General features: G+C 39.2%; 1 protein-coding gene across 3 annotated transcripts; it reads left to right on the top strand.

The window, feature by feature from the left end:
* Positions 1 to 35: 35 nt before the first annotated feature.
* On the top strand, positions 36 to 13,560 carry QRSL1 (glutaminyl-tRNA amidotransferase subunit QRSL1). Of its 3 annotated transcripts, none has more exons than XM_080617056.1 (11): positions 36 to 154; positions 441 to 600; positions 1,772 to 1,870; positions 3,498 to 3,594; positions 5,264 to 5,440; positions 7,832 to 8,007; positions 8,081 to 8,238; positions 9,727 to 9,919; positions 10,310 to 10,427; positions 12,445 to 12,650; positions 13,128 to 13,560. In XM_080617056.1, the coding sequence occupies exons 1-11, from the start codon at positions 131 to 133 to the stop codon at positions 13,337 to 13,339; spliced, it is 1,620 nt and encodes a 539-aa protein (XP_080473182.1). In that variant the 5' UTR covers positions 36 to 130; the 3' UTR covers positions 13,340 to 13,560. The 3 variants fall into 3 exon arrangements, with proteins under 3 accessions (XP_080473182.1, XP_080473183.1, XP_080473184.1); XM_080617057.1 differs by having other exon boundaries at positions 37 to 154; positions 8,126 to 8,238; positions 13,128 to 13,559; XM_080617058.1 differs by lacking the exon at positions 3,498 to 3,594 and having other exon boundaries at positions 122 to 176.
* The last annotated feature ends 6,574 nt before the right edge of the window (positions 13,561 to 20,134 follow it).

The following is a 20,134-nucleotide window of genomic DNA, read 5'->3' as shown; positions in this document are numbered from 1 at the left end:
TAGCCGTCTTCTTGGCTGTCCTGCCAATGGTGCCTCTCGGTGTTGCAGCAAGATGGCGGCGCCCAGCCGCCGAGCCGGGAGAAGGGTTGTGGCGGCCTGGCGGGCGTGAGGTGGTGGGAAGCGGGCCGCTATGCTGCGTGCCTCTCTCCGCGAGGTGTGTGGTGCCAGCCCACCCTGTGAGCTGCTGCGGCGAGGGGTGGGGAGGGCATGGGAGAGCGCGCCGGGCTGAGGAGCGGGGTGATGGTGGCGGCGGGGCGGGCTCGCAAGGTGACCGGGGCGAGCAGGCCCGCCGCGGTGTCGCCCCGTGTGTCTGCTTCCCGAAGGGGCGGTAGGGGGCTAGCCGTAGCGGGGCCCGGGGGCTCTTTCTTGGCCGCGCTTTAACGCCCCAAGGTGGGCTCTGTTACTTGGCTGCGTTGAAAGCCAGGGAATTGTGCTTTCAGGTGTCGGCAGCTCTGAAGGAAGGACATGTCACTCCGACGGAGCTTTGCCAGCGGTGCCTTGCCCTCATCAAAAGTACAAAATTCCTTAATGCTTATATTACTGTAGCGGAAGAAACTGCTTTGAAACAGGCTGAAGAATCAGAGAAAAGATATAGAACAGGTATGTTTTTGTTAATATTAGTCTTTAAAAAGCTGTTTCGGAGGAGCTCCTTGCGTTAGCAAGTACCTTTTCTTCTTAAAGCGGGTGTATGTGCTACTTGTTTGACTGTTAAGATGATGAGGCTTGTGGTTGAGGCTTCTGTGAGTGCATGCTTGAAGGTGTAGGTAGCGTATTCAGTCTAAAAGCTGAGGCAAAACCTGGACCAAGCCAGGTACTGCAAATTAAATAAATAGGCTTAATGCTTCCTGAGCAGCACTGCTGCTACTGATTGCCTCTTCTTTCCCTAGCAGTTTATTTTGAATTGGTAGCCAACAGTTACTATAAAGGAAAAGATGCAGTGGTCTTCTGCAGCCTGTTGGCTGGGGTAGACAAACACCTGGCTCAGCCTGTCAGCTTTTCTGTTAAGAGAGCGAATGAAAATAAAGCAACTTTACGAATCACAGTTACTAGTCGGTGAACAGAACAGCATTCAGTCCTGTTATTTGCAGCATTTAGAGGCTGACCATCCTTATTTTCATTTGCATATCCCAGAAGACAGAAAAGGGAAATTTCACCTAATGGGGTGCTTTTTTTCCTTCCTGGGTGAAATTTACTATCCTCTGGCAGCTTAAGAAAATTGTGTTTTGCATCCTGACATATGCCTTTTTTTCTGGATAGTGGATAAACACTCACTTAGGGAAGATGTTCTCTGCTTCAGGGTTTATTTTGTTGGTTTTGTTTTTTTTTTAAGATCATATCTACTCCATGTGTCAGGTGGGCAGCATTTAGTCCTCCCAGCCTAGGGATGGAGTAGATTTAGGCAGCACCTATGGCTGAAATAAGCATTACATTATCACATTTGAAGAGGTAAGTACTCCTTTGGGATAGCTAACCTATAGCAGCTACCTGTCTTGTGCACTTAATCACATTTGCAAAGCTCTGCTCTGTGGGGCCAGGTCTGGTTTCAGCAGAATGCTCAATGCCAGAGTTAGAATGGATGGACATTCTTGAAAATGTAACAGACAACCATTAAATGCTAAGTGGTGGATAGCATTCTTGCTTCCAAATAACACCCAGAAGGGTGTGTAAAATTAACTTTTTAATTTAATTTAATTAAAAATTAATAAGAAGGCTATACGTATAGCATGCTTTGCCTTAATCTCTGTTTTCTTTGCAATAATTCCCAATGCAGGTCAGCCACTGGGTGTTTTGGATGGAATTCCTGTTGCAGTAAAAGACAACTTTAGTACAGCTGGCATTGAGACAACATGTGCATCAGAGATGTTAAAAGGTACAGTAGAGCTTTTCAAGTAAAATCAGATCTCATTTTAATGTTCTTGCTCTTCTCTTGAGAGGGTTTATGAAATGGAGTGGTCCAGAAATCTAAATATTTTCAAAAAATGAGCTGAGCTCATTTGAGAAAATACTTTTATCTGATTTCTTCTGCCAAGCTCAACTGGTATTACAGATGCAGCTTTTCCTTGTTGCAAGCACATTATCTCCTTTATTCATATAATTCTATGCTTTTAATACAGCATTGTTTATTATAGCATGTGTACTAGAACAGAATGGTTCTGTAGTTCACGCTCTCCTTCATGTGACTTTTAGGTTTCCAGGGGAGCAGTCAGTACTGTTCTGTCTAGCAAAATCCAAAGAAAGTATTCTTTTTGTTTGTTTGTTTTCTGTTGATAATTGTTGACTTAAGTAGTTTTTCATATGGCTGCAGGAGGATTAGACATTAACAATTCTTTTCTCTATGTTCCTGATGTACAAACTTGTCTATAAGGCTTTTTTAGTTTTTTGAAGCTTCCTGAGCTCCTTGTTTCTGTTAACATGCCATGAACATTTTCAAGGTGTTAGAATGTTGCTATAGTAAAAGCAAAAGTAGAAAACATTTCTTAAGTCTGTTATATTCTGGACAAAGTACAACTGAAAAGTTTTGTGGAAGAGGAGCCTAATCTGATCATGTATGTTTGTTTTAATAGCAGAAGAAACCAGTGAGGCACTGGCACAGGTTGCCCAAACAAGTTGTGGCTGCCCCATCCCTGTCAGTGTTCAAGACCAGGCTGGATGGGGCTTTGAGCAACCTGGTTTAGTGAAAATGTCCCTGCCCATGGCAGGGAGCTGGAACTAGATGATCTTTAAGATCCCTTCCAACCCAAACCATTCTGTGATTCTATGAAACAAAATATGACTTTGCCATTTTTGAAAAAGTAGTATTACCTGTGATGTTTTTCCTTAAAAGCACATTCTCAAGACTCATTGTGATTGATTGTAATGTTGTGGCTGAGAGTATTAGGAGTGGTGTTGTCTGTGTTGCTCCCATTGAAAGTAAGGGTGTAGAAACAGCTGTCAGTAGTTAAAGAAGAAATTGGTTGCTACCTGAGATCTCCTGTAAGTGTTGTGGTTCTCATCCTGGTATATGTAATGTCTAAGTGGTTATGGGTGCACATGTTTGATCACAGGATAGCAAATTAGTATTTCAGTTTGCAGTTAACCATATGCTCCTTTATTTCATGGTAACCAGAGATAATTCAAGATGTCTTGGCACTTTTCTCTAAAGAGCTGTTTCTTGTTCTTCCAATTTTAGACAGTTCCTGCAAATTGGCTGAATGCAGTAATTTGCTATGCTTGTGGTAACTTGTTTGTGAAGTCTTAGCTCCATGCTCTAGAAATATATAATCCAGAATTACTGGGTTATAAATTGTGGAGGGGAAAAAGAAAGAAAAAACATACTGCAAACAAACCAGCATTTGGTTTACTTTGTTAAATTTTGGAATTACTCATGTTATCTTGAAGCAGTGTGAACTGACTGTTCTTCTGCAGAAATAATGACAACTTTGAAGTGTTCAGAGTAGCTAATCATAAAAATCAGCTGTATCTCACCAATCACTCTTAATCGTTCTCATTGCTTTCAGGTTATATTCCTCCTTACAGTGCTACAGTAGTTCAGAAATTACTGGATCAGGGAGCTGTGCTTTTAGGAAAAACAAACCTAGATGAATTTGCAATGGGGTGAGTGACGCATATTATTTTTTATGTGTTGATTGCACATTAAATAGAATACACACCATCTGTTCCAATCTACCTGTAATCCTTAACCCCTCTTCTGTGAGGTTAGGAAATAATGAATACTTACCCATGAAGAGTATATAGAGTTACATGGATTTCTCCTTGAGCATATATACTGTTGTATAACTAGTATAAATGCTGAGTTTTATGAACATAGCATTCAACTATAGCTTTGTTTGAGGGGGAGGAAGTGGTACAGCCTTTGCAGAAGGCCAAGGACAGGCAGACTTCTTCAGATCCAGTGGTGTGTTAGTATAATTGGTTACACCACCAATTAATTGGTGCCTTTTTCTCTCCTCCTTACTGGGTTGGTTTTGGTTTTTTTTTGCCTTTAGCTGATTGTTATCATGCCCCTGATCACAGTTGGTGCCTCTGCTGGTCAGCAGCTGGAGTAATTTGTGTGAGTACTCCATGGTTTGCTGCAAACAGGCTAATCTAGAGCAACACTTTAAATTGCCTAAGCTGATGTTGATGACTTCTTGTTGGGAGCACACTGGGAAATGCCCTCACAAATTGATTCTCCAGCAAATCAGTGAAGGTAGCCAAGCTATAGCAGGGAACATCATTGAGCTGTTAGCCATGGGAGTCTCTGTCACTGCAATTTTTGGGTCTCAAAAGGAATGGCTGGGACTTTAGTTACATATGAAACAGTATTTGTTGTGGTTTGACCAGAATCAGGTTTGCTTGGGAATTCACATGGGTAAGGTGGAAATACTTTGGCTGTATTTTTTTGGATAAAGTAATTTCTGAGTCAAAGCGACACTCTTCAAAGGAAGAGCAGGGAAGAGGCACACTAAAAAAAAACCTGATTATGCAGTATTACATCTGGTCTAAACTCATTAAAGCACAAGATTATCCTAAAAAGACGTATCCCACTGCTAGCCTCTCATCTCTCTGTGTTAGCATGATCTGTTATGCTAGCACCAGAGCAGGTCTACCATGAGGTCAACCAGGGAGCGGATCTAGCTCCAAAGAATGATGGTTAGTTTTCAACTGCTGTGTCAAATACCCACTCTGTCTGATGATTTGGCCAGTAACAGTGGCACTCTGGAGTCAGAGGGGAACATGGGGTGGAGGTTGTGAGGAAGGAGGAAGGTACCGCTGCTTCTGCCTCTGGTGACAGCTCACACTTAGGTGACCACAAGCTGACTGAAACCACTTTGAGAAGCCAGTCACACTGAACCAAGGAACAGTGGCCTTAAAAGAGGCCTACAGAGCAAGTAATAGTGTTACTTAGAGAAGTGCTTGTTCCCACTGCTCTCTAGTAGCATGGTTTTTCACAAGACTGTTGTTGTGTTTTGCCTTTTCCAAATGCAGCATTAGGAAACCAGAAGACCTTTATTTTGAAGTAGATGTGCAGCTTTATTGTTTCATAGCTTAAATCAGTTTTATATTTTTGTGATTGTCTTCTTTTCAGTGGCATTAGCAGATGTTAGAAGCACAAGTTCAGTTTCTCTGTCAGAAGGGGATGAAGATCTAGAAACTTTACATTTCTGTGTAACATTGTCTTTTTGTGTTGAAATCAATTTTGCTTTGAGGAAAATAAAAAATTGGGGAATGCAGTTTGTCATCTGTCACTTCTGTCTGCATTTGTCCTGTCTGACTATCTTAGATCTGGGAGTACAGATGGGGTATTTGGACCAGTCAGAAATCCCTGGAGCTATTCAAGACAGTACAAGGAAAAACCTGTCCCAAAATCCCATCCTGAGGATGAAGATTCTAACTGGGTAATAACAGGAGGAAGCTCAGGAGGCAGTGCAGCTGCTGTGTCATCTTTCACGTGCTTTGCGTAAGAGGATTTTTAAAATTGTTTCATTAAATGTATCAACATATGTTGGAATGTTTTAATTTTATAATTTTCTCATAATCTAATTTGAAATGCAAGGGTTATTTATACTGGCACACAAGAATTATTTCAGCATCCCTAGTTTAGTTGTAGCATATCATGAAGCCAGAATTAATCCAGGTAGGAAAATCTAGGCTTCTTCATTTTTAGTATTACTCAGCATAATGAGATGACCACTTTGCACTGCATGAAATAAAATAATAATGGCAGTAAAAGAACAGTTTTATTGTTATTTCCACATAACTCTCTTAAAATTGACATGGGATTTGTGACACGTCCTCTTCCTCAGTAAGTGTGTTACACAAATACACACTGAAAATGTAATTAAACAAGTGAGGAGATCCCTTAATATGTAACAGTATAATAATATTTCCTCCTCTGTTTTGTCTCAAAGTTAAAATAATAATACATGAGATTTGGGAAATAAAAGCTTTCAAATCCCTGACTCAACGAAAGGATACACAGATACTTACTATACACATACTTACAAACTTGTCTTTTAAAAGGTTAGAAGACAGTTCTAGTGTTTGGGGGCTTCTTGTTTTGGTTGGTTGGGGTTTTTTTTTTTGTTGGTTTTGGGGTTATTTTTTTAAAAGGAACTTACACTAGTTGGAGTTTTTAGGTTTTGTTTTTTAATTAAAAAGGTATTATTATCTGTGTGGAATAGCAACATGATATTTAGCAAATCAGTTGTCTATACTATCTTTCCCATACAACTGTTAACAGAAATCTGATCGTTAAAGCTTTATACCTTTCATTTTATGCAATTTTTAGAGCTACATTGTGGAGCACATTTTATAGAAGATTATTTCAGTTGTGCTCTTAACTGGAAGGTGTTTAAGAAGGCTCTTTAGTTACTGTGTCCTTGTTTACCTATAGACTATATTATAAGTGTCTGTTTTATTGCTAAAATATTTTTTGCTAGCATTGATCACAGCTTTTTTTTAAAAAAAAGTATGCTTTTATATACAAAACCCATTTTATTTTATGATTTTTAAATGATACCTCTCCATCTCATTGCCTTCTGCTAGGATGTAGTCTACTCAACATTTTAATGCTATTGAAACTGATCTTAGTGCAGCCATCTCTAAGGACTGCTGGTCCTTGTCCTGAGCCAGAATGGGCTGATCCTGATAGAGTCTGGCTGGCACCTTCTCTTAAATTGCTGGGCATGCTGAACTCCTATTTTGCACTGCTCAGCGCTTTGTCAAATCAGGAAGATTTTTTTTTTTTGTCCAATTATTTTATTGTCTATAACCTATCGTTTATCCTCTCTATTAATTTCTTTCAAGTATCAGGAATACTGCCAGTCTTTGTATTTTCAATTTGAGATTTGGACGTACAGAGATGCTACAAAATAGAGGAAGTTTTGTGTTACAAAAGCTTTGAAATGAATACTCTTCAAGAAAGTCGATTGAATTGGTTCAACCATCTTAGAAACAGATGCCTGTGGGAAAAGTCACATAACCACTTCAAGAAAAATTGTGCCTCCTTCTGAATTTTCATTTATTTTTGACAAAGATTTGGATGAAGGCTGTCTACTTTTTTAAATGGTGCTTGAATTAAAATTATTAAAACCAAAATAAGAGCAGGTTTCATTTCAGTATAAATTTCCAATTCCATTGCAATTTTTGACAAAATAATAAATTCAGAAAAAGCAAAGTTTCACCTCTGAAAGAAAAAAAAAAAAAAGCTTAAAAACAAAGAAACAAACAAAACCCCAAACAAACAAACAAAAAAACCAACCCAAAAACCCCAACCAACAAACAAAAATATATACTGTGTTTGAAAATTGCACCTAAGCTACTGTAAGATAGCATTAGAATGCTATGCTTTGTAGGTTTGGAAACAGGAAAAACATCCTAGACTTTGCAAATTATTACCTCTTATTAAAAGCAAGAAGCATATTGTGTTGCTTTTTATTTGTATACTGGAAGATGCTGCTTCATGGCATATTAGCTACTGAGTAAGATACTAATGTCTGAAAATAACGAGGCTTATCTTTCAGAGCCTCAGTATTGGAACAGACCAGCGGAGAAGGCAGAAGTAGATATTTAGGGGCATATTCAGATAGCCTAAATTCTACCTGTCTACCTCTGCTATGTGAAGAGAACGGGGCTCTCCTGTCGGCTAATTCAAAGACCCTAGGAAAAATAAGAGAACGGATTAAAAGAATAGCAGCCATAAGGAGCAGACTGAAATTTGGGCTAAATATAACTTCTAATCTGGAATAATTCATGCATTTTTAAATCCATGCATCTTAAAGCCATAAGTTTTTATTATTTGGAAATGTTCCCTATTATTTTACTAATAATAATCCTTTTGAAACTATAGAGCCTTAGGGTCAGACACAGGAGGATCTACTCGAAACCCAGCTGCTCACTGTGGTGTAGTAGGTTTAAAGCCAACATATGGACTGATCTCTCGCCATGGTCTCATTCCTCTAGTGAACTCCATGGATGTGCCGGGAATCCTAACCAGATGTGTGGATGATGCAGCAGTTGTGTTAGGTATTACTACTTCTTATGTCTGTGTACAACATATCTTTGTTTGCAGCATTGTCTCAAAACAAATTGAATTCAGGCTACGTACATTTTCTTGTTCTTTATACACGATGTCATATTTCAGGTTCACTTGCTGGACATGATCCTAAAGACTCTACCACAGTTCAGGACAACTTTAAGCCATTCGAACTACCCAATTTGACTGATGTCAGCAAGCTCTCAATAGGAATTCCAAAGGTACCATTTAAAGCCTGTCAAAAACTGTGGACAGGAATGGTGAATAGGACACCCAACAAAAAAATACTTGTCTTGCCCACCACTTCCCAGTCTCTCATGGTTTAAAACAGTGAAGACAGCATGAGCAGCTGCTGAAAAAGAGCAATATGTGCTCTGTTGCCTGTGCAGGTGATTCAGAGTAAGCATACGTGATTGCTTCATCTAAAATATTTTGTTGTCATTGTGGGAAGCACTGTTGGGAATTTCCGAAGGAAATGGGGAACTTCAATTCTTGATTCTCTGTTGCTTTCATCAGTTGCCTGTATAACCTCAAAAAAGTTGCTCTTAATACTGGTTTGTGCAGTGCTTTGAAATACTTCTCTAAATGGCACTGTGTTAATACAAAGCAGAATTTTCAAGGCAATGGAGTGGCACAAGGACCTGTGATTCTCAGAGCTCTACTAAGGATTAAAAGACAACTGTGATCTTGCCTCTTGATTCATGCAGTTAAGTCGTGTTTGTAACTCAAAGGACACTTGCAATTTAGGTACAATGTTTCAGACTTCAGCCTATTTTTAATTTAGCGAAGGCTCTGCCTTCAAAGAAACAGTGTGCATAACATTTATTGGTTTGATTCTCAGTATCTGAACCTGTGCTGGAACAGGTATACTGAAAGATTTAATTTGGTAAACAGATGTCCACTGACCAGTTATTCGGGATCTGTTAAATGCAAAAATGGTATTCCTGTAAAATTTATTAGCTGCATACTGTTTAATTTTCATAAGTATGAAACAGTGGTATTGGTTAATTATTCATACCATTTGGACAGTTGTTTTCTACTGCTACAGATTATTCTGAACAGATACATGCATATGTTAAACATGGGTCATAGCTACTCAGAAATCAAACAGTATTATGACCTTGACATTGTGAATTAGAACTAAAGCAAATATCTTCAAGAATAGAGAAATTCAATTGAATATCTTTATCTTATCATAACATAGGTTATCTAAGTCTCCTCCCAACCCCTTGATCATAGCTCTTTGGTGAGTTGTTTCATTTGTTTCACTGTGGCATGCCAATTGCTGCTGATATGCTGTGGCTGTAATTTCTTTTAATCTTTCCTACTCAGAGCAGCCCTAGTGTTGGGACTTAAACCTGAAGAGTTTCTACCCCTGAACTGCAGAGCAGTGCAGTCTCCCTAAGTATAGGCAAATAAGTGGATAACTGGGCAATTTCTCCTTCAGAAGAAAAGTCCATGGTCTGCAATATGTGGGTTAATCCTACTGAGATAAACATAATATTCTTAAGAGGACTGAATCCTGTTAATTTAATACTACTTGACTGTATAATATCTAGTAGATGGAAGAAACTTTAATAAGAACTTAATATCGTATAGTGGTGAGGTAATAGTTTTGATGTATTTTTAGCAAGGAGTATTTGCAGTTTGGTTGCCATTAGAAGTAAACTGATATCTAAAAATCATTTCCCTTCTTGTTTTTCTATAAGGAATATCATGCACCAGGACTTTCTAGTGAAATTCTGGGTCTCTGGTCAAAGGCTGCTGACCTCTTTAAGAATGCAGGTGCTAATGTAATTGAAGTGAGTCTACCACACACTTGTTACTCAATTGTCTGCTATCATGTGCTGTGCACAGCAGAAGTGGCATCAAATATGGCCAGGTTTGATGGACTGGAATATGGTAAGGCTCTTGAAAAAACTTTTCTCAGACAATAGAAACATTGCTGGATGTCATTTAAAAGTATTTGTTTTAATAGTTATGCTTTTCTTGGTTGAATGTTTGGTGTTCTTTCTCTGAGATGGAATAGAGTAGAAACTCTATCCAAATAAAAATAAGCAACTAAATGCATTGTTTAATATATATTTCACTTCCAGATACATGAGTGTCTGGTCTTAAAATCTGTTTAATATTTGTATAATGGATCAAGAATATGCTTTGTTGTTTTCCAGAATAGTAGTGTGTCAGTCTGCAACAAACAGTGACCTATTATATTACTGTGTCTAACATTCCCTTATGTTGTTAAATCTTAAGGATCACAAAAAGTATTCATTTTCTAATTGCTTTTTTCAGGACACCGTTCTGACATGCACAAGTCCACAGAAAGTATGTATGCTGCAACACGACGAGAAGGCTTTAATGATGTTGTAAGAGGAAGAATTCTGTCAGGAAACTATTTCTTGTTGAAACAGTAAGTGGAATATCTTGAAACTCAAATTTGCCAAATGAATAATTTTTTAAGCAAATGGTTATTCGTCATTTGTGACATGAAAAACAATCATCCTTACACTAGTAGCCACTTGTATCATTATTATTCTTACTTTAGCTATATAAATACCTCCTGAACTGCTAATAATGAACAAAAGTGTTTCGCTTAGTATTGCCAATGAACCTTCTCAATTAAATAAGTAAAGCAAGCTGGTGATTTTTATTTTTTTTTTCCTTAATAGAGTATTATTAGCACCCATTAGTTAAATTAAGCAAAAACCTATCCTATTGTGTGACATTGAAATCATACCAAAGTATTACTGTTGTAGTGTTAAAAGTTATGTTAGCTATTAATGTCATTAAAACTGCATAGAAAAACTGCTGGTGCATTCTAGTGAGGTCTTCTAAAGAAAGCCAGAACATATGGCAGTTAAAGCAACTATACTTTTTTGCCTCAGTATACAGGGAAAGGAAGGCATTTGGCAAAGGTAGTGAAGACACGTTTTTATCCAGCTCATGTAGAGAAGCTGGTGCGTGGATCAATTTGACCTTTTTTTTTTTTTTTTTAGTTTTCAAATTTTAATATTATTAGCAGTTCAGTAGGTATTATATAGCTAAATCTTCATCCAGCAGTCCTAATTTCTCTTAGTAAAAGTGCTGATTTTCTCTTAGTTTTTAAGATACTAACAGAAATATTAGTCATGTAATCAGTCTCAAAGCAAGTGCACCACAGAAAGAGCTCTGTCAGCAATAGTGACTTCTAATTGCTCTTAGAGACAGGAACGTTGTCAGTCAGTATGTAACAACCAGCTTTTATGGAATGCCAATCCTCTTGTCAAGTGTGCTCCTTCTGGCTAAAACAGTCCAGTTCAGATTTCCTAAGGCTTTAAAATTCATGTAGTTCATTCTTCTGTGAAGAAATATGCAATTGGCTTCCGTCAAGATTGAACTGGAGAGTCCTGTTCCTGTCCACAATAAATTACTTGTGAAGAACATGACAGGGTTCAAAAGCATTCTTAGGATAAACAGTAGAGAAGAAGCATCTGTGACTGATGTGAATGTTACATTTTACAGATAAAAATTATCTCACTTTTGAAATCTGTAAAATTACTAGGTGACTGTTCAGAAAGTTGTTTAATACTTTTATCAGTGATCTGGACAAGGGGATTAAGTGCACCCTCAGTAAGTTTGCAGATGACACAGGCAGTTTTAGTGGTTTTATCTACAAACACTCTGGCATATAGTGGTTGTTAATACTCCCTTCCCTTTTTTTTTTTAAATAGCTGTGGGGTTAGATGACAATTACTTTTGAAACTGAACTTCTCTGAATTTAAGGATTCCGCATTTGTCAGTTCTGCATATGGAGTTAAAAGGAACAATGGGACATAAAGCTGACTAATTTGTTTCTGCTTGAGAATTACTTAAAGACAGTTTAGAAATCAATAGACCACATATTTACATGAGGGAAAAAAAAGGTTAGGAAAAGATAAAGTCCTTAGAGCATTCTACAGAGAAGTACACTACACAGACATGCATAGTTTTAAGTCCTCTGTAGATGATGTGACTTTTTCACATGCTTTAAGTATCTTGTTGGATTGAACCCTAAATGCTTAATGCCTATTTTCCAGTCCTGCTTAGTTCTGTATTATTTCTAAGCTTTGCTACGCTGCCCTGCAGTGAAATTCAGTACACAGTTTAATTGCAGAATGGTCAGAAAATGTTGTTTTAATTTTTAGTTAATTATTGTAAACTAGGGGTTTTTCCCTTCACCTTTCTTCAGGAGTATGCCCTCACCTCCTCTTACTCCAACATCTTCATTGCTATGAGACCATAAACACCATGTTTGATGACTAAGCTTCTGTTTTATCAAAAAGCCAAGTGCTACTGTTAGTCTTTTAACCAAAAGGAATACTTGACTTGTCTTTTCTACAGGAACTAAGAAATTAAGTTCTGTATTTTTGGAATTAGTGTTGTGCCATCGTGTCCATATTTCTTTCCAGGAACTATGAGAATTACTTTGTCAAGGCACAGAAAGTCAGACGTCTCATTGCCAATGACTTTATGAAGGTTTTCAGGAGTGGTGTTGATATTTTACTCACTCCTACTACTCTGAGTGATGCAGTACCATATATAGAATTCATCAAAGAAGACAACAGAACCCGTAGTGCGCAAGATGACATCCTAACACAGGCTGCAAACATGGCTGGTGAGTAGAGACAGGAATTCAACTAGGTTTTCCCCTGCCTAGTCATTTTTAATGTCCATTTCCTTCAGCTATTTAACCTTCTATTTAGAATAAAGATGTTTTACTCCTGTGTGTAAGTCTTACAATGATAATTAGGTATAAGGATAGCCTATTTATTAAATGCTTTAAAATGTAAGATTTTGAAGTGGGGCACCTTGGAGCCGAGTGTGGGCTTGCAGATAAGATCAATCTATTCAAGTTCCAGAGACCAAAATCTTTTTTGAAGGAGACTTGGCTTTGTTTTCAGAGGATGCTGACTCCTTAAATATCTCTAATTTCTTATCACCTAGCAGGATCCTTAGTTCATTGACTCAGATTGTTTTAATTAGTTCTTTACATCTTTTTTTGTCATTGTTGTTCTCTTAGAATTGTTAAAAAAATTACTCCAACTGGATTTGTTTAACAGTAAGTCTGCCTGTGTATCTTTTTTTCTTCCAGGACTGCCAGCTATAAGTGTTCCTACAGCTCTCTCAGAGAGAGGCTTGCCAGTTGGGCTTCAGTTCATTGGACGCTCATTCCAGGAGAAGCAGCTTCTCACTGTAGCCAAATGGTTTGAAAAACAAGTAAAATTCCCAGTGATTGAGCTAGAAGAAGTGAAGAAGCACGACCATGGTGTCTTTCAACATCAGAAATCTGCTTCTTTTTCATAACATGGGATTTGCTGGTCAGCTAAAATAAGAAAGCTGTGGGGATGGTATAAAAACGTAATCCTGCAGTTAAGGTTTTTTATCTTCTATAGAAATAATAATGCATTTTAAGAAGACCATATACAGTAACGCAGGCTGGAATCATGACAGCTTATTATTGTGTAATTAAGGCAAAGTGAATCATTAAGTAAACATGTCTGTGTTATTAAGAACCATTTCTTATAGATATTAAAAACACTGAGTTGAAATTACGTATCTTTTGCCTGTGGAGCTGCTTTTTTCCATCCCAGAGGGTGTGTTAAGGTATCAGGCAATTAAAGAATTTGCCTGAATTTTCGTGTGAAACTTGCATGGTTGCCAGAGGGCTTGGTTTCCTTTGGACCATAGACTTTTGTAATGGCAACAGTCAGACAAGCTGTAATGGAACAAAGGTTCCATGTGTTCACCAACAGGTAAATACAAAAGGAAACAAGGAAATAACATACAGTTATTCTATAGAAATATAGGGAATAACATACAGTTAACACTTAAAAAAAAATTAATTAAAAATATGTATTTCTAGCAAACATGCTAGGTGGAAAAACCTCCAGGTTTATAAATCATGTGGATTACTTTGATTACATCAATTGTAAGAATTATGAATTCCAGATTTCTTATTAGTTCTTGTGTAGTTATTTTCTTCTTCCTTCTTCACTGTTCTTTATAATCAGCACTTAAAATGAATGCTTACTAAGAAAGAAATTATCTCTCCATAAGAGTAACATCACCTATCCCTTCATGGACAGTCATTCATCACAAAAGTAGTTGAACAAATTTCCGAACTATAATGTTGGTAGACTGGAAAGCTAAAGAACTAATAACCTGTTGTGAATGTTGTGGTTTCCATTTTTTGAAAGTCAAAAAAGTATGAAGGATTAAGTTTGTAGATTTGGTTTTGCATCAGATTTCCTTTCATAGTCTACAGCGTGCACAGATGTAAGAAGTGTAGGGTGGGGAAAGCTATTAAAATTTTGTCTGCTATGGTTACATACAGAATCTTCCTGAATTAGCTCTTGTCCTGGACTTGTACTGTCACCTATCTAATATATATATATCACTTTATTTCTAAAAATTGCAAGTGAATGGGTGAAGTTTCCATGCTCCAAGGAGAAACCATTCCGATACCTTTCCCACATAATTAAAATGGTACACAATTAAAAATCTCATTCCCAGCTGTTTAGCATTTGGGGGGACTGTATACCCTTATCTCCTGCCATCTCCTCTCCTGTCTCCTGCCTGTCTCCTCCCCTGCCAAGGCAGAGGTGAAAGCTTGGGAACCAGAGTGCTGCACCTTCAGTATGTAAGCAAGACTTCCTCAAGTTATCCCAAGAGGATACGTAAGAGACTTGTGCTGTCTTCACATTAGAAAAACCATTTTGAAAGAGTAACTTAACACCCCAATAGCTTAACACCCTGATTTACCTACAGATACAGTTGCTACCAGTGCAGCTGCTACCAATGCCAAATCATAGCCCCAGAGTTATAAAGTTTCTATGATGGATGATTAGACTTCCAAAACCCCTTGTGTAGAGGAATTCCAGGGAGCAGAAAGGTGTGGGGTAAAAAAAAAAACAAAGCCCCAAACCTGCCTATACAGACATTTTGTACAGCTGCCTTGAAAAACAATTCTCTGAAATAATAGGAGTTGAAAGTTTTATGGCATTGCAGCACAGCCACAGCAGGGGGTAGGTGTAACCTTAGCACACAGGGAGCCCAGATAGTTCCAGTATTTCCTGAAGGAAACAAAAGCCAGAGCTTTAGCAAACAAGTAATCTGCTTTAATGTTTAAGGGTGAAAAGTTTTTTCCTCAGGTAATGAGAAACTGTAGAAACATTGTATAGTGGAAAAGTTACTTTGGGGAAGAAAACTGTTAAGGGCTTTTGCTTCCGATATTTATGTGGTTTTCACATATATGTTTTTCTCTCACTCTCCAATAGATTCATAGTAAGGAGAAATTCAAAGCAAAATTAGACCTGACTGCTGCTAATTCTTTATTCCAGCATTTCTCAGTTTTCAGGCATTGGGCACTTGACAGTTACTGTGACTTCACTGTAGCTTCCCCTTACATAGTGCTAGTCACTTCTCCATTACTTTTATGATTCACCTAGGAACCAATCTGTCTGGAAAGCTGCAATGGGGAATGGACTTTGTGGCTTATTTGAGGTGTCCAGGGACCCCTTCCTTCAGCTGTGTCCCTCAGAATACTGAGTAATTCCACCAGACTTAACATACAGGAGATGGGCAACTGAAAAAGGATGAAGAGGTACACACAGTGTGTCTAGAAATCACTGTTAGGGTTACACTGTTGTCATACTTCGTGTTAAACTGCTGGCCACAGTACCACCAGAGAGGGCAGGGAAATAAGCAAAAAAGTCAGAGAAGCAAGAAAGGTTTATATAAGTTTGTTATCTTTCAGTATGTCTCTCGAATAAAGAAGAAAGTATCAGATTCCAGGAATGTTAGAGGCAGGAAATGAAAAACACAATTATCTTAATTAGCTTACCACACCTTTCCTTGACTAGTGTCCAGATGCAATTAAGAGGTTCCAAGCTAACTTTGGGTTTTTTTGTAAACAGAAGAAAGGCTTTTTCCCACCCAGCATGGGCATTCTGCTGTGCTTGGTCTGGAACAGCGATAGAAGGTGTCAGCAGTGCAGGGCGTTCAGTGAAAGCAGCAGGAACGCAGCCAGGGGGCTTTGCCTGGTCCTGCACACACTTTCATGGCCAGGGCTGTGGTCTGATGTCTGTACAATAAGGGTGTAAGTGAGAATTGCAAGCAAATGCTGTGTCACAATATGTGATGAAATGGACTCCAAACGGATAAGAAATAAATTTTTTATGATTTAATTTTTTTTTTTAGCTGAAGGGACTGTTCTTGCATGTCAGTGTTTTGGTTGCTGAGCGGATTTGTGTGGCCTGCTCTGCTGCTCTGATTGTGACATGGTGGACAGGTTGCCATCATGTGTGCCAGCTCAGACACCTAGGACAGCAGCAGAGGATCCTGGGTTAGGTACCCCTCCGCAGGGGAAGATGTATCATGGGCTTAGAGTTACAAGGCAGAGGAAAGACTAGCTGGAATGCTGCTGAGGCAAGAGATGCAGCGATAAGGGAGCAGAGGTGGTCAGTACTGGCTGGCAGCAACTGGCACCCATTTGCACTGTACTGTGAACTGGAGCAGCTACTGGATTGCTACTGCCATTTGCCAACACCAACCTGAACGGGAAGGCAATTCCTGCATTGCAGTGTATGGCGTAAAAGTACTAGGCACCTCATTGTGTCACCCAAGAGAGGATGTTTCAGCTTGGGAAAAGACACAGAGAAGCACAGAAGAGTTTTCTAGGCAGGCTGTGAAACATCAGGAGGTAGAAAACACATGGAAAAGGGAAATGATTAACAGTCATGGAAGCTAGTAAGTCATTCGAGAAGCCAGAGACTTGGGAGAGAAAGATTGAAGAGATAAAGGATACAGGGGTGAGAAAGCAGTATTCTGGTGAAAGAGGGGCCCCAACTTCATGTTCCTAAGTTGAAATATTTGAAGGTGGGTACCTTTATGAATTGTACCTCTTTGAACTAGAGAGTCTGCTGGATTTAGTGTAAAACCAGAGTGTTGGAGACTTGCATTTGCAAGCTTTTAGTCCCAAAGTGAGCGCTATTCAGGCACACATAATGCCTGGCACAGACACACATAATATGTGCTTAACAAAGACCAAAGGAAAACACATTATTAACAATATACTTCAGGAAGCCTAGGAACACATTGCAAAAGGAACCTCGTGGGCTCAATTTCTCTTCATAGGTAACTATTTCATACAGTCATCTCCATAAATTTATTAAAATCTATCTAAAGAGTATTTTGGTTTCTTTCTCCTATTAGTATTCCAGTACCTTTTGTTAGAAACTTTAATCACAGCCAAGCCACACATACCTATTTGCTCAAGGCAATATTGTTCTTTTGTTTAAATACGCTTTCTCACTCCTTGTGTTTAATTCACTCTTGTACTTACAGAGCACAGTTGCATTCTTCCTTAGCCTTTATTATGCTAGGATGAATAAGTCAAGCTCTTCCAGTTTACTCTTGTATATTAGAGTGCCCTGTGCTAATCCCTGTAGCCATCCAGTGCACCTGCTCCAGCTGAATCCATCTGTCCTCCAACATGGGTGACAACTATTATAAAGACAATTCCAGGTGCAGTTTTACAAGCTCAACAGCATTAATATTTCCCTATTGCTCCTGAAAAATTCCTCCCCTGAACACTCTGGAATCACACTTGCCTTTTACTTGGCCACAATAGCCCACACTGGTAGCTCAAATTTATTATTAACCAATGCACATGGGGCTTTCTCTGTCTCCATTGCTTTCAATAGATAAGTATTTCTGGTATGAGCTGAGAGTTCATTATTAAGCCTCTAAGTGCATGACCCTTCACTCGTCGTTACTGCTATTCAAATTATCAGTGTTTTCCAGTTTTTCCTGTACAGTCCGACTTTCCACTGGTTTGACAGTAACTCCCAGCTTCATGTCATCAGAAACAAAGAATGTGTCCTTCAAATAACTTGCCTTATTACCTTAACTTTACTCTTGTTCCAATCATTTTCCAAGCTATTGCTGCAAATGACAGCTTCTCCTATACGGCCTCTGTATCTTGATGAATCATGATAAAGCACTGCCTATTAACAACGGCTAGACACAGGCTGAGGAAATGCAGCCACCCTTAATGAAAACTTAGGTCCTTGCTCTATTCCGTAACTGGTTTGCTTTGAAGGCTACAAGCAGAGGCCTGTTGTGATAAACACTGTGCAAGGATATCAAGAAAAGAACCTGCCCCTGAAAAGAGCTGGATCTATTGTGCATCTATGCAAAACCAACCATGAAAACAACCACAAAAAAACCCCACCCCAGGATAATAAGCTATTGTATTCACAGCACTGGAAACATAAGAGCCTGAATGATCTACTCTCAAGTGGGAACAATGGAAACACACTGAATCACTAACACCGAATCTTCAATAGGCAAAATGCAGCCTTGTCACTAAGACAAACTGCTAATAGCAACAATGAGGCTTGCAACAGCTTGTGTGGAGCCAAACTGGCTCTTGTACTTCAGCTGAAGTTCATCCAAAGTTGAACAGAGAAGTCTCCAGATGGTCACTACAATTTGGGCTAGAAGGAGGGGCCATTCTGTTACTTTCTTGTTCATGAACAAAGTGTAGAATTTTGTTTAATGATTAAAATTAAAACTTACCCCCAGAGGCAAGGACAGGATAAACCACAAAGAAAAACTGCATCACTTAAACAGGGAAGCTGTTACTACTTTAAAAAGATACTGTGGTCATAGCACTTTGGCAGTTACTAACTCAAAAAATGGGGAGAAGCACAACTGTGTTCCAAAGTTTGTGCTGTGCTTTTTTTTCATACAGCATATAAAGCAATGCCATTTCATTTCTAGAAGAAAACATCTAACTTCATGGTGTTTGAACAGACAAGCAACAAATCCTCTATTGCATCTCCAGTCAGGAACGTGACAGGCAGGGAGATGTCCACCTTGTTCAACCAAGCTGTGAGCTACACTTTGTTCTGGGTCTTCCATTTCAGGTTGTATTTGTGTCTGTCCCCTGTGCTACACAACCACGCTGACAATGCAGACTTTGCCAGTACAGCCTGGCTCAGGGAGAGCATGGAATACCTCAGAAAGACTTTCAGAGAGAGGTATGGGCTCTGAGTCAACCTATGTACTCCCAAAGACACCAGCTTGCCTGCAGTGCAGATGAGCTGGGAAGTTTGTGGGCTCCCTCAGCTTGGTCACACAACAAGTCAGAGAATATAGTTAGGAGGAAAAGCTGCCCCTGAGCAGGTTGCCCAATACACCCAGGCAACGGGTGTCTCTGAGGAGACGTGAGGGCAGACCTAGCGCCTCTCCAGAAATGTTGGCCAATAGCAAAACTAGTATGTTTAGGAGAGGGGCATTAGGAGAGGGGCTGTTCGTTACTAGATCTGTACTTACAGTTTTCAAGCATAGTGATGATAATAATTATTAGGTTTTTTAGCTTCCAAGGTCTCAATGATAAATTTCTGTTTCTTCATTTGCCATCCCAGTCTTGAACTTGAATCAATAAGCAGACACACGGTGAGTGTGAGGAATACATGGAAGCCATATGGAACATAAAAAAAGCTATGTGAAACACTGAGTATGCAGCCGAAGTGATAACACACCCTAAGGCAGGAGATCTGCCCTGGCTAATGTGTCTAAACTTCTTCAGGGCAGGACAAGGACATGAGCTTTTCTCATGCCAGTTTGATTTGACATTGAAAGCAGCCAGTTGACAGAATCACTGTCCAAGCCAAAAAGCACTCAGTGTTGTAGCCAACGATGACTGCTACACACCTCTGCCATAAGGACTCACCTGAGAGCGGCACAGCAGGATGACAGCACATCCTGGCAGAAGGGATTTCCTCAAATCCCTCCTGCCATGGGCAGGCAAAGCAAAGAGGCCATACAGATCTTCAGAGAAAGGGGGAGGAGATTACACTTCCTTGTATCTCTTCCAGGGCAGGAACTCAGTGAAGCACACTATTCATAGACAAAATTACTATTTGGGGTTTTCTTTTCCTCCAGGATTCATACTGCTCATTGGGGGTGCCAGCTGTATTCCTCCCACGCAGCATGTTTATCTTGAAAATGAAATTCCCAATTTCTAGTAAATGGTACAAAAGGAATGACTGGTGGTGGGGAACCGGTAGCACACCTTAAGAAATCAGGGGA

This window comes from Psittacula echo (genome assembly GCF_963264785.1).
Source record: "Psittacula echo genome assembly, chromosome: 4".
Taxonomy (NCBI): domain Eukaryota; kingdom Metazoa; phylum Chordata; class Aves; order Psittaciformes; family Psittacidae; genus Psittacula; species Psittacula echo.
The sequence above is the reverse complement of the archived record's forward strand: the minus strand, read 5'-3'. Positions and strand labels throughout refer to the sequence as shown.